The sequence below is a fragment of the Pteropus medius genome, unplaced genomic scaffold (assembly GCF_902729225.1).
Source record: "Pteropus medius unplaced genomic scaffold, Ma_sr-lr_union100, whole genome shotgun sequence".
NCBI lineage: Eukaryota > Metazoa > Chordata > Mammalia > Chiroptera > Pteropodidae > Pteropus > Pteropus medius.
In genome coordinates, this window is record NW_024346150.1 from 363,009 (window position 1) to 378,373 (window position 15,365).

General features: G+C 43.5%; 1 protein-coding gene across 1 annotated transcript in view; it reads right to left on the reverse strand.

The window, feature by feature from the left end:
• LOC120612884 (uncharacterized) overlaps window positions 1-15,365 on the reverse strand; it is a 175,075-nt gene that overhangs the window by 28,241 nt on the left and 131,469 nt on the right. Inside the window, 6 exon segments of the mRNA XM_039875502.1 lie at window positions 70-211; window positions 835-1,062; window positions 2,530-2,749; window positions 3,248-3,322; window positions 5,522-5,600; window positions 8,712-8,758. Coding sequence (XP_039731436.1) covers window positions 70-211; window positions 835-1,062; window positions 2,530-2,749; window positions 3,248-3,322; window positions 5,522-5,600; window positions 8,712-8,758 — 791 coding nt within the window.

Here is a 15,365-nt window from a genome sequence, read left to right on the forward strand (position 1 = left end):
TAGGGGCCGAGCCCAGAACAACAGGATTTAATGCTGCTCCCAAAATGCACGGAGCCCTCTGTGACTTACAAATGGAACTTCTCTTCCCAAACAGGATTCAAGTTTCCAAAAATGGTCTTGGTACGCTTCTTGGTTTTGCCCACTTGCACAGTCACATAAGGGTCACTGGATCCTGTCTTGTCCTTGGCTTGTAGGCCCTGGGCACACACCACTGCAAACCAAATACACAGAGGAGAAAGCTTCAGAGTATGCTCCAGAAGTCCATGGCACAACTCATGTTCTCCATCTCAGAGCAGCCTCTCTCTGCTCCTTGCACAGGAACCCTCATCTTCTCACTCCTCCACATCTATCCTTAGTCCTGGACCACCAACCCTCTCCTCAAAGCCCAGCCCAATAATTCCACCTCCCCTCTGGAGCCCCAACTGACCACTTACCCCTACACTGGTCCTTACCTCCTCTGATACATGCACATTTCAGCTACACCCACCCAACTAGTAAACCACTGGTTAACTATTCCCTGATCTCCTACCCGTCCCCTTTTCCCAGCCCTAGCTCTTGTAATATCAGACTATTAACCAAGTCCATAATACCTGATTGTTACCAAATCCTTCTATTATCATTCACATCTTTTGAGATACCAGTCTTACCTCTCCTAGCCCCCTGGCACCAGGGTCTAGGAGAAAAGGAGTAATGAATAATAAAGCCCTTCTTCTTCCCCTCAGTTCTGTCTTCTTTCTCCTTGGCCCCTTGCTCCCACACATTTGGAGGGCTTCTTCCCCAGGCTCCTCCCCATAGCCTAGGCCTTCCTGTCCCTTCACACTTTAGCCTGCTCACCAGTGATGGTAATCTTGGCCGACCATTTGGAGGTGCCATCCAGCACACTCTGCTTCACTGTCTTCATCTGTTGCACATGTGCGACTTTGCTCACAGTGAAGACATCCCGGATAACTTCGAAGATCTCCGGCTTATTCCGCTCTCGGATCTTCATGCGGTCCTTCATGGCCATGATGATGTTCTGCGTCCGGTCTTCAGCTCCATGTTTAGAGCTCTTTTCTGCAGCCCCTGAAGGATGGCCAGAGACAAAAAGTAGGATAACCACCAGGCAACCTACTAAACCAAGGGTCAGGCTGAGGAATGGGGCCTGGGGGAGGTCACTGAGAAGTGGGAGAGGTTTAGGAAGACTGGGATATCTCTGGAAAAAGTTAATCATTTATGGGGCCTGCTGGAGTTTAATGCCCGGCCCGTAGAGTTTAAAATGCAATGATCTGGGCTGCATCTTACTCTTGCCATTTAGCATATCCCATGCAATGCTACTTCCTTGGACTCGGACCTCTGAAAGGCCCTTGAAGAGAAGATCAACACCTTTGCTATAGAGCAGCATTTCAGAAGGTTTTTGGCAAACAACCAACATGGCTGCTAGTTCTCAGCAATTAAAGGACCTGCTGGCACTTGTGCTTCTCACCCCCTCATGATGGGTTTGGGCAAAATCATCACTAGCATTCATCTTCAGGCAGTCTTTTCAGGGCTCCATCTTTTCCACTAACTGTTTTAACTGTTTCTTCATGTCTACTGTAGCTATGCAACTAGCACCAATCAGAGCTTTTCAAAGAAGGGCATTTTAAGTGAACAATTCCTCAAGGCTTTGCTCTCCCTTCTAAATCAGACCTTTCCTTGAGATAACAACATGCTTGTGTGTCTAAAGACGACCTTCCTTTCTCCTACCACAATCCTTGAAGCTTTCATTGCTATGGCTTGCCTTGGAATGACACCTGGGAGACCAAAAGGGGTGAGAACACTTTCTTATATCTCCACCCCTGCTCCTCCTGGGGTCCAGATGTGCAAGCCTAGCAGGAATGGAACGAAGAGACAAGATTTTTGGAGTGCTACAACCTCCTTCGACAGAAACTTTTTTGTTTTTCCTGCTCTTATTCTCCCCACTCCACAATAGTAGCACAAATCATATATTCAGTCAGGACCTTGGGAGTCTGGCACTTTCTCCTCTGGGATCTCTGCCTAATCCATTTGAAACTTCTCCTCCTGGCACTATTATCTAAAAGCTGCATCTATAATCAAAGAATAAATGCTGCCTTTCCTGGGTCTTAGGGTCTAGACCTCAGGAGGAACCTCTGTGAGGTCTGGAACCTCACGGAACACTCTTTTCTCATTAGCTTCAGTGCCCAATTAAAGATGCTCCAGTCATTTGGGTGCTATGGTCGCTGTGGTGTGCACACTACGCAAGTGCAGCCTCTGGGATCATCTGAATCCTAGAACAGATTCTCGTTCCACGGAAGGGCCACAGAAAGCTCAAAGAACTTTTCCTAAAGTTGCTTAAGAGAGTGCTATAAGAGCTATTATTTGAAAAGGCAATGCCACTTGACTCAAGACCCTACATTCTCTGAAAAGGAAATAGCTTCAAAATAAAGTAGACTGGAGGAACGATGTGCAGCCATCCTAGCTCTTTGCTGCCAGACTCCTTTGGAGAGGCCCTGCTGTCCCTGCATCCCACCCCTCATCCTGCGGGGCACTCACGTTGCAAGCAGTCAGCGTTGAGCAGGTCCTGGCACTTCTCATGGCACTTGACTCCACACTCGCTGCAGCGCATGCCCTGCCGGGCAATGCCCCAGAGCAGGCCTTCACACTCATAGCAGTAGGTCGGGGTAGTGGCAGTCCAGACCTCAAAGTTGTGGGGTGTGGTGCACGAAATGGGGTAGATTAAGGCCTGCAGGGTTTTCTTATACACATGGGATTTCTGAAAGACACATACCCCATCACCCACCAGCAATTTTAGGTCTCTGTTGGGAGATAAGAAACTCGTAAGGTAATCAAAACCCTGGTTTCTCCTCTGGGCATAGAGGAAATGCTCTAGACTGACTCAACCCATAGCACAGCTTGGTAGAAAGAAGCCTCCAATGTCATGCGCTCCTAGCCATTCAAGACAGGTCTGACCTGAATGCTGGATCTGAACCTAGTCCCAGCATTCAAGCTTTCTAGGAAAACAGTACTGTGTCCACCATAAAACTCTGAGTTTAGTGGTCGTATACTCCCACATAAGACTTGGGCTTGCCCCTGGTCTGGACCCTTGCCTCTCCCAGTGTAGAAGATCGAGACCTGATGCTATCTATCTGTTGCATTAACGATGTGTGCCCAACACTCTTGAATTCCCAATTATTACGGCTCCAGAGATGATCGCCAGTTGATGGCCAGATCTTTAGACCAGTGGACTCATGAAAGCCCATGGGTCACTCACCAGCTCTTCATCCTTGAAAGAGGTGCGTGTAGCCATTGCAGAAGTAATCCCTGCCTTCCGGGACTGGACCAATGACTGCGAGAGAAGACCTGCTGTCAGCCCTGGCTACTACCAAAGACTGGCAAAGCCCTGGGAAGGGAGTTTCAGTGACCAAACCAACTTGACTATAACTTACTACCTACTCTCTATTTTTACTGTCATTCACAGTGACTGCCCACGGGTAATAGGGTAACAAGCATACCAGGTTAAGATCTAAAACCCAAGGCCCTCAGAGGGTTGTTCTAACAATATTAGAACAGCACTTCTCTCAGGGTACCTATCAAAGAATTTCTCTTTCCTTCACTATTTTTAGGGTATTCTACCCCTCATTTATAGAAAGACAAAAAAAAGAAAAAAGAAAAGTTTAGAATTACAGTAGGAAACAGGTCATTAAGAATAGAATAAACACACAACTCTGTCAGAGTCACATTCAAGAACCACAAGAATTACTCCATTTTATCCTCTATTCCCTGGTACCACCCCTATGCCCATACAATCCCAGGTAAATGTAGAGGCCAGCAACCCAAATGAATAGGGCACTTGGCAAGTAAAAGGGGCAATGGAGCCTCAGTCAAATCAAGCAGGGCAGAGGGCTAAGTCTGAGAGCCGGGGCTGTCCTACTAGCCAGGCTCTTATATAGAGGGGCCCCATATATCTGAAAAGCACAAGCTTTAAGGGCAGCCCCTGGAGGCAGTGAAAAATAGGCAGACAGAGGTTAGAATATAAGTCTAGGAGGAGAGCAGTTGGGAGAGGCCCAGGTGGTTTAAGATGTGGACTGTTACAGAGGATAGAAAAGGGCTCTAGAGACACTCACCATTGCCTGCACAGAGGACAGCAGAAAAAGGAACAACATGATGTTAAAGCCCCCACCAAGGGCACAAAAAAACTTTCAGAGGCAACTGAGAGGTTTTCCCCTATAGTCCAATGCAGGGAACATGTCCCAATCCCCTTTGCCTCTATCCACTAAAAATGGTCTTCAATCCAGACAGCTGGCCAGGACCCAAGGTCTAGAGCTCCTACTCAAAGGAGAGTTATGCCAGAAAGTGAAATATTGGCAAGATTAAAAGGTAGAGGAGGGGAAACAAGAAATGAATAGGATACTGTTATCCGACAGTTAAGCAAAGAGGAGCTAGAGGGCAAGAGGGAGCAGAGGATGAGAAACAGTAGGAAGAAAAGAAGAAGAGAAAAAAGACAGAAGACAATGAAAGAAGGTAATAAAGAAGAGATGACATAAGAATTTATCTTCATCCAACCAGCTCAATGAAGAGTTGGTAGGAGAAGAGGTGCATTAGAAAAGAGGAAAAGGAGAAAGAAGATATACAAATAGTAGGGGGGAAAGGGAAGAAAGGAAATAAAGAAATGATTAAGAGAAAATGGCAGAGGATAGTTCCACTCAGTCAACTAAGGAGAAAGAAACTGGTGGGGGGAAAGAGATAGCAGAGAATGGAGAGGAAATGAGAAAAGAGGTGCCCAGAAAAACAGAATAGACTGAAGAGGGAGAAGGAAAAAAAAAAAGGAAATTAGGAGCAGAAAAAGGTAATAAGAAAAAGGGTTCCAGCCTTGCTGAACATCTATCTACCTTTAGAGCTCTGAAACAGCCTGAGCCTCACTCCACCCTCACATCCACTAGGATTCCTTGAGCTGATCCTGCCTGAGGAAGAATGACCCAAAATGGGAGCTTCTGGTCATCCTGGAGGTTCTGAGATGAGCTTTACCTCCTAAGTCTGTTTCAAATCAATTACACAAATTTTTTATCATTATCTCTCAGTGCCAGACACTGAGTTAAGGACTAGGGGCACAGAGATAGTCTAGGAAGCCTGTCTGGGGAAGAGATTGTCATTTGACCTCCAAGAAGGAGTTGTATCAGTCATGCTCATTACACAAAAGCTCAATGATCTAGGTTAGGGCTAGAGGCAGTTTCTATTCCAGGCCATCAAAAAAGGTTGTGAGATACCTAAAGGCACTTGACACACAGAAGACAATCCCAGAACCCACCTCTGAGTGCTCAAGCTATAAATGTTCCAGTTGGAAGCTTGAGCTTAGAAGGAACCTGGGGCTTTAACGAGAGAGTGAGATAAAACAAGGTCCACTTAAGTCTCAGTAAGGCTTTAAATGATTGATCTTCAGATCAATACTTGTCATTAAATGGATCACTATCAGTTCTAATAGTTTGCCAAGGGCCAATGGGGGATACCCCAAGGATACCGCTTAAGCCTGCACAAAAGTCTTACTCACCAGATCACTGACAAGTGGAAGTGGCTTCTTTCTGCGTAGGTCTGGCATGCTGTCAATGCCATAGAGCCCTCCAGCTGGCCTGCAGAGGGAAGAAAATATGTCAGGACCTTCAGTTCTGCCCTGAGTTACTGGCAGGTTCAGTGTTCCATTTTCCTTACTCACCTTCTCCCCAGAGGAAGATGAACTGACCATCACCACGTACTTTTAAGAGAGGTAAGGAAGACAGAAAGTGAAGGAAATAAAGCCATGGGATAATGAGTAATGAAATCTGCTCTCAGAGTGCCCCTCCTTGTCTCCTTCTATGGTTTTAGCGAAGGACTTCTATGGTTGTGTCCTTGGTGGGGGCTTTAACATCATGTTGTTCCTTTTACTCAGATTTTATCCCAAAGTGACAGTTCAAGGTACCTCTGTGTATTTGAAGACCCTTGTGCTCCATAAGGCAAGATGGGAATTGATGGTTAAGAGGGCTCCTTTCCACACTCAGGCCAGAGACACTGCTCTCCAAGGATAAGTTTTTCTTGGCCTGTGCTAGAGCAGAGTGCATAGGAATGGCTCTACAGAAGAGCTGCTGCCTAGGTGAGCAAGACTACCAAACATATAGGAGACATACAGAAGGAGACCTTCTCCACCCTGAGTAAAAGAGTCACCTGTTCTATCTATCCAAACCTCCTGAAGAAAAACGGTCTCCATGAAAAGAGGAGCCCACATAATCAAGTGGAGGCAGGGGAGATGGGATGAGAAACTTTGGTCGAAAGACCATTTGGGGGCGGGGTGGTGACTATTTATTTATTTATTTATTTATTTATTGCAACTTATTATTTTTTTTATTTTTAATTATTTTTAATTATGGTGACATTGGTTAACGAAATCCAATAAGTTTCAGCTGTACACTTTAACAATAAGGCATATATATATACTTACACTGTGTGTTTACCTGCCATAGTTAGATTTCTTTCTGTCACCACACATTTGACCCTCTTTACCCCGTCTACCTCTCCTCTCCCCGCATCCCCTACCCTCTGGTAATCACTAGTCTATAGACATGTCCATGGGTCTCTGTTTGTTTGTCCTGTTCATTTGCTGCTTTTAGGTTTATATCCCACGTATAAGTGATATCATGTGATTTTCAACTTTCTCTGTCTGGCTTATTTCGCTTAGCATGATTATCTCGAGATTCATCCATGTTGTCGCAAATGGCAGTATTTCATCTCTTCTTATGGCTGAGTAATATTCCATTGTATATATGTACCATAGCTTCTTTAACTAATCATCTATCGTAGGGCACTTTGGTTGCTTCCATGTCCTGGCCACCGTGAATAATGCTGCTATGAACATTGGTGTGCATGTATCTTTTTCAGATAAATGTTTTCAAGTCTTTGGGGTAAATATCCAGTAGAGGAATTGCTGGATCATATAGTTGATCAATTCTTAGTTCTTTGAGGAACCTCCATACTGGAGAGTGACTATTTAGAAAGGAAAAAGCAAAAGGCCTAGCCCTATAAACACATCAACAGGGACCAAGAAAAACATTATAGCTAGAGTAAGTGGAGATTTCTAAATTTTTATACCTTTTCTATGCTTATTAATTTTATTGTTCTTTGTTATTCCACAATAATATTCAATAACAATACAGAGAATGTCTCAAAAAGAACACCGTTCTCACATTGAGATAACCTAGATTTTATCTGCAATTCTACTACCTCTCTACATGTCCTCTGCCAAAATTCCTTCCTCTTTTTGGATCTTGGTATCACTTCCATAAAATGAGGGGGATGAACTATAAAACCTCTCCGATCTTTTGCAACATGGCATTCTGAGCCTCAATGAAAACAACTCATGCACTTGGTTTTAATGACGGCAATGAGGTGGGGAAGGTGCTGTGGCTGGGTTTACAGAAAAAAAGACATGTATCTCAGAAGAATAAGTAGGTACTGCCAGCAATATAGGTGAAGCATGAAGCCACAAATTGAGTCAAGGTCAGGAGTTGGAACAGGCAACCTGATATGTTGATTTCTAACAAACTAGCTTCCTGAGCACAGTGAAGTTTGTTTCCAATTAGACTACCAGACCTAGGGAGGTTCTAAATTTTTAACAGTTTCCAAAGACTAAGCTGAGGAAAGAAAAACAGGAAAGCATTTAAAAGATAACTGCATGGCTCCATTTAAAAATACCTTGGATATGTTCCATTGGCATGTATGTATTTTACAATTATTAGAGAAAAAAAGCTAAAGTCCAGAAGAAGGACTATTGAAGAAGCAACTGGTGCCACAAATTTGTAGCTAATTCTAAAAATATAAATGAGCTCATTTTTGCAACATAAATGAGCTTTTGACAAAAGAAGAAAGGTAGCTCTTTCACATGATTAACTCTTGATTTAAAAAACAGATCACAAGGGAAAAGAAATATGTAAAAATGTAGCAGATAACTTTATGATCTGATCTTTTTTTTCCCCACTGTTGGTCACAAGGGAGAGAAGGCAGCCACTAAGAACTGTGGTGTCAGACGCCCTTTGTAGGACAAGGAGAGAAGGAAGATCCTGAGAAATAACTGGTAGTGGATGTGACAGGAATGGGAGTGGAGAGGCACTTAAACTCTTTTCTCTCTTAAGAACAGTCGGTTAGTTACAGGCAGCAGTTGAGCACCTTAAAATGACTCTCCGGTACAATCACATGGGTCTGAAACTCCTAGACAAGCATAGAAAGAACATAACAGCACTCATAAAGTATGCTACTTATGTCCTGACTAGAATGGAATGGAATAAGTTGGTGACTCACAACAGCTGAGGCAGGACGGAGCCCAGGTAGAAATCTAATCAGCTACATTATCGACAATGGAAAGAAATTATCTCCAAATGTAGATATTTTTCTAGTTTCCTTCTTCTTCTACCTAAAGAGTATATTACCACTACGACACAATGGATCAGAAATTCCAGAGGCAAGGATGGGGAAGCCTCAATGCTCCATACCCTGTTCCAGGGGAACCACTCTGCAAAGCTCTTTTCTGCCTCTAAGTAATCAGTCTGCAGAGTTCTCTCCTCTGTCCCAGAGAACAACCAGTCTCTACAGTGGAGCCTCTTCCTTCCCCAAGATCAAGTTTATGGAGCTGTTTCTCCTATTTCCCAGGGGAAAAGCTAAAACATAGCAGGAGAGACTGTATAAAATCCACAGAAACCTTGCAGGCAATCACTTACCCTTCTGGAAGCCACTGGGGCAAAGAGGGGTCGCCATCACTTGGAATCTTTAAAAAAAGATAGAAAAAAGTTAGATCTTATGGAAGATAGGAAAATGCCGTCTCTCTTTGGTCAGGCATTGAGCAGTAACATAGAAAGCTCAGAGAAGTGTAGGTCACATAAACCATGTGGTGACACAGTCAGGCTCATGTCTAAGCTAATGCCTTGATCAGCCAAGGGCAAGAAGCAGGCTGCTGAAATGAGCAGTATTTAATTTCCCCTCTCCCCAGTGAATAGAAAGGATATAAGCCCAAGCTCACTGAGATCCCAGGGCTAAAGTCCACTGGGAGTGTGACAGCTGCCAGAACTTATATCCCCCTCACACAACACACTGGTATATGTAACAGTAACCAAAGCCAGGAAGAGAGTCCACTTAGGCTTCCAGGCCTCACTAAAACAAAAAGACAACTTCATATAGTCTGGTCTTCTTCCAGCTGTATTCATAAGTTTCCTTGGGTGCCCAGAGTCAGACTTGGTCTTTCTAGATTCTCATCTCATTTTGTGATCTGATTTGGCTTAGGTTCCTTGAAGCCCTAACTCACTGACACTGAATACACTCTATATTTGATAAGCTCTAAATAATCAGAGAACCCAGGGCAGATTAGACACTTAGATTATCATTCTGGTGAATTTTATGAGTTCTATAATGAGAAGTTGACCATTGGGGCACCAAATAATTCAAGGAAGGAACAGGTCGAAAACAATTTTTAAAGGTTTTTGCACAAAAGAACCAAAGCAAATCCTTTAGGCAGCATGCAGAGAGTTTCAAAGTTGCCAGGGCTCTCTAGAGAACGAATGGTAAATGCTGTTTAGGCTCAAGGAACCTAGTGCTAGTAGGTCTGAGGCTTCCTGCCCCACCTTGTTACCCCACACCCCCCAACAACTTCCCTGCCACCTGAAACCTGGGCTCCAGCTAACTATCTTGGAGCAAATGAGCTCCAGTACAAAGGAGGCAGAAGTAAGCTATTTAGCTTTGGACAGGGGGCAAAGATTTGGGAGAGCTAAAGATGGGAGAAGTTATAGACAAAATGAGGCAAGATAGTAGAAAAGGGAGAGGTAGGACAGGATAATAGGTGATGTAAAACTGGGTAAGAATTACACTGGGTCAGCAGTAGGCAAAGATGAATTTTGGATTTAGGACCCTTCTTGGTAAGACCCTTTTCAGGTTGTCTCTGTTCTAATCAAGCCTATCTGCTACAGCCCTTCAGGACCCCATTTTACCTCATCTGCCTCCTGCCCTGGTTCTGTGGGTGAGATGATAATGGTAAAGGGAGGGCCAGGCCTAAAATGCAGCCAGAAGTGGTCGAAGGAAGTCTCCTAAGGTTGTTTGTGAGGGGCCACCATTCCTAAGTCCCCAGATCCTACCAACCAGAATTTATTTTCCCTTTGGAAACAGTTGCTGTACTGAGCAGATTTTTATTTCCTACCTAGAATTAGATGTTTGCTAGAAACTACTGGGCTTAAGGAAACAAAGTCACAAAAAGTCTTTGGGAGCCAGGATACACTGGCTCAGATCATATACATTTCCTGAGCTTAGAGGGGACAATGGGTCTGCAGAAACCTGCAGCACAGCTTAGAGCATGCACACACAGGACACTGAAGGAGGGCCAGGGTGTCAGAGGAAGTCTAGACAAAGTAACCATGGGAGGTACATTCGTAGAGACATGTTGTGCTTGAGGGAAACACAAGGTGAGCATAGACCTTGCACAGAGGGCTACAGAACATGTGTGCACACCCATTTGGAAGAGGATTCAGTGTTCACTAGAGCCTGAATCACAGGCAAAGCAAACCCTTATGGTCTTCAAGAACCAGTGCTTGCAGGCACAGAGAATTAGTATACTATGCATTCATGTGAATGAGGGAACCACATCACAGGTATGCAGGAGCCTGTGCTCACAAAGAGGTCAGGAAGCACATTTACACATAGGGTCCCAGGCAAGAGGCACCAAACCTGCAGCAATTCCTGCTCTCAAGTACAAAGTTTGTATGCATGCTGGGCTCAGCAAGGGTTTATAGCAAATGCCAGGCTGCAGCAACAAGTAGAAAATGGACACACTGTGCAAAGTAGGAGAGGAGGAGGGTAATCAGCATCTGGGGAAGTAAAACTGAGTACAAATATAAGCACACACATGCTACACTGAATGTGCACCATGCTGGTACACACATTCTCACACTGTGCTCCAGGGATGTCTGCAGGAGCACACAAGCATGGAGCATGCACACAAACTGCTTTCAGGAAAAACAAACTATATGCACGAGCCAAAGCTCAGAGGCACAGATCATGTGCACATGCCCAGGAGGGGGGGCGGTAAAGAATAGACAACAAAAAGGCCCTAAAGGGCCAGAAGCACAACCTGAAGGGCTCCTCGCTTTCCTTCTGCAAGGAGAGAAAGAGCAGGAAAAAAAGGGCAGAGAGGTTAGTAGATTCAGTCCTACAGCAAGGAACCCAAAGAAAATGCCAGCTAATCCTCAAGGAACATGGAGGAGAGGGAGAGGTCCTCCGAACAACGGCAGTTCACAGAGCCCAGCTTCCAGAATCCTTACCTCCTGTATTTGCTGGCCGCTGCTTTTTAGTTTAGAACATCCAGGTTTGGCTACTCAAATCAAAGGACACAGTCTACCTGGGGATTCCAGTCACCCTTTTCCCCTTTCCAAAGTGGCCTGCATTCAGGGTTGGGGCCACCAGTGCTACAAGACCAGCTTTGTTACCAAGGCCACTCCAACAGGCTGAGCTGGCTGAGCACAGTGTGAATTCGTTTCTTCCTCAGAAGCTGCATGAGCTCACTCTGGATCTGGAATAAGTCCTCTAACCCCAAAAGCCTGGTGGCTGAGCCCTTTCCATTTTGTAATGTGGGGTTGGCCATGCATTTGCCCAGCAAGCCCTGGCCTATCTTCCCAGAGCCTAAGTTAAGTTAGGCCATGTTAAGGCTTAGAGTTAAGGCCAGGACCAAGATGCTCAACAGCTATAGACCTGGGGGCATCAACTGGCAACTGTCCTAACAGAAGTCACCATGGTCTGGATGATAAAACTATGACTGCAATCCCAGGTCTGATTGTCCATCAAATCCAGAACAATTCTCCAAAGGAAATTGATACTTCCAGAAGGGTCCAATTAAGCCACAGTAGAGGAAAAACAAAGTTCAGAGATTGTTCCTTTCCTGTTTGTTAAAGGCTGCATTGCCTTCTAGGCCACACATAGGCCCATAGCTTTTCTTCTCTAAGGAAAGTCCAACCACCTAGGCCCATCAGCTCTCCTCTACTTTCTATTCCCTCCATTTTAAAGACTCACTGATATTACATAACAAGTAGGAGAATCAGAAACAAAATCATTATTTCCAGATTTTCATGCTATTTATGATAACCTAACGGGTCACCTGACCTGACAGAAGAATGAATTCAGGAACAGGAATCCTCCAAAACAGACCACCTACAGGAAGGTGGGTGAGATAAAAAAGACACTTCCTGGAATGCCGACATGTCTCTTCTATATCTCCTCCCTATCTCCCCCAGAGCACTCTGCTTCCTTTGAAAAAGAAAATTACGGAAGGAACACTTTAATTGATCCTGTGACTCAAATTGAAAAGGTTTCTCTGCTCCTCCACTACCTTAAATGTATTGTATACATGTCAAAGTTACTTTGATTGTGTCCTGTTCTTCCCAAAGTTCCCCATTAAGCCTAAAGAATAAAATCTAATATCTTGACAAGGCCATCAACGCTTTCCACAATCTGGCCTCTCACATCTACGGGCTAGGCTCAGACTTAATTCTTAAGACTTAGCTCAAATGTTAATGTCTCTGTGAAATTTTCTTTACCTGCCTTCCTCTCAAAAGCAAAATTAGGTGCCTCTTCACCATGTGCCCATGGTACCCAAGCTTTTAGGTGCATACTGCTATGACAGTATATTGCCAGTACTGTTTCATTTTAATTGTCTATATAAATGTCTCCCTTTATACACTGTGAACTTCTTGAGAGCAAGAATTCTGTGTGTGTGTACACACACAAATATATATATATTTTAAGCCTTGTAACCTGAGGGCTTAGCACATCTCCTAGCATTTGTAAGTAGTAAAAGGAACCTGAACTTTGAGGACTTAGAAAGCAACACCTTTTCCTAAGAAAACGTCTCTTGTGCATCTAAGATAGATTTCTTAGTAGCCTGTACCATTTTCCAGACACCAAGGAACTGCTGCACTGGCTCTTTAGTTTGTCCCACCCACTGGAAAAACAAGAAAACCTTTTCTCGTTAGGAACCAAACTTTTTGTGCTTCCTAACTTCCTAAAATGCCTTATGATTTTTCCACTCAGATTTAATTTTCAGTATAAGTGATATATGTCTAAAGAACACCTGCTTTGCAGGAAAATCCTTGACCCCCTCAAGTTGACTTGAGACACTCAACTTATTTAAGCCTGCATGTCCTTTTCTGTATAAATGGATAACAGATACCTCCGGGGTTATTGCAAGGATTCATTTCTTCAACAAATACATATTGAGAACTTTAAGCACACTAGGCACTGTTTTCAGTGCTAGTGATGCTGCAGCGAATGAAACGAACTCCCTGATCTTGAGAAGCCTCTACTCTAGTAGGGGGAGCAGACAATTATGATGACGACAATAGTAGCTAACACTAAGCGAACACATTAGGTATGCATTTGGCACTTTATTTGAGTAAGCTCATTTCTCATAGCAACTCTACTGGGTAAATAGTATTATTATCTCAACTTTTTTTGTTGATTAAATTAAAGATCTGAGAGGTTAAGAAACTTGCCTAAAGTCACAGCAAGTGGCAATGCCAAAATTCAAAACAAGCATTCTGGTTCCAGGATCTGGAATTATATAGACCATATCACGTGTGATAGGGACTCTACTGAAAAATTCAGGTAAAGGGAAAAGATAACGTCCCTTGTGATGATGTTACAGCTGCTATTAAATTTTTATAAAAGGTTGTCAGGGAAGCCTCATTAAGTGAAATCTAAGCAGAGATCAGAAGGAAATGAGTACAGATGCTATTCAGAGTTCTAGGAGAAAAGTATTCCAGTCAGAGAACATATAGCAAATGAAAGGCCTGAGGTGAAAGCATAATCAGTATGGAGGAACAGCAAGTTTGTGATAAAGTGCCAGTTCAAGTAGGGCTCTGTAGGCCCTTATAAACACTGGTTTCCATGCTGAGTGATACACAAAATCACTGGAAGGTTTTGAACGGTGGAGTGATACGATCTGACTCATGTTTTATAAGGATTACTCTGATTGCGTGTTCACCAAGCCTGCACTATGGACGCAGTAGCACAGAGTACAGGCTGGTTTTACCTGTCAAAATTGTAACCGATATTCTGAACAGCACTTTAAAGGATTAGCCCCCAACACGTGACATCTCTAGACCATTTTTAAACAGTAGCAAATTAGGAAAAGTCTCCCTCCAGCAATGTTTATTTCTCTGATTCTGTGTAGCATGGGGTACCCAAAAACTAAAACTGTAGTCACCGAGTGCAGTACCATTTTTATGAATTTAAAAGTAGTCTGAAAATTGTAATCCAGTGTGGATATTTTTGTACTGGTACAATAGCTTCTGACTAATCTCTTGGTCGAAGGTTAATTGTTACTCAGTATACGTGAAATTTTTTTGCACAAAAAGAAACCTGAAATATAGAGTAATTCATAGGAAAAAAAAAAGAAAAAAGGAAGGATATGGGTAGAAGCAGGGAGACTAGTTAGACCAGTGGTCCCCGACCTTTTTGGCAACAGGGACTGGTGCTCCTATGAGAATCTAATGCCTGATGATCTAAGGTGGAACTGAGGTGGTCATGTTAGCACTGGGGAGCAGTCACAAATACAGATGAAGCTTCGCTCACTCGCTTGCTGCTCACATCATCTAGACAAGAGAAAATGGTGGTTTAGACAAGGATGACAGTGGTAAATGTAGAGAGAGTGGTAAGAGTTAGGTTTTTTGTTGTTGTTGTTGTTGTTAAGATAGAGCAGGCAGAATTTACTACTTGATGGATATAGGTTGTGAGAGAAAAAAGTCAAGAATGACTATGGATTTGGGCTCAAGCAGCCCAAGCAGCTGAAAGAATGAAGTTGCCATTTACTGGTAAAGAAGACTATACAAGAAAAGCAGATTTGGAGAGACTTAAGGAGAAGGATCAGAAGTTTGGTTTTGGATATGTCAAATCTGTGATGCCTATTTACATCCAAATAGGGATGTTAAGTAGATGTAGAATCTGGTGCTCATGGAGGTTGTCTAGGCCAGAGATATATATTTGAGAATGCTTATGAAACTCATGAGATTAGAAGAGATTACCTAGGAAATGAGTATGGATAAAAAGAAGTAGTCAGGATTGAATCCTGAGATGCTACAAGATTGGGAGGATGAGGAGGGACCAGCAAAGATGACTGAGAAGGAATGATCAATATTATTAGGGGAAAACCAAGACTGAGAAGTGTTCTGGAAGTCAAGTGAAGAAAATGTTTCCAAAAGAAGGAACTGAGGCATAAGGATAGACTAAAAATTAGTGGAACAGAATTGGGAGTCCAGAAATAACCTCTTATATTTACAGTCAGTTGATGTTTGACAAGGGTGCCAAGACCATTCAATGGGGAAAGAATAGACTTTTCCAAC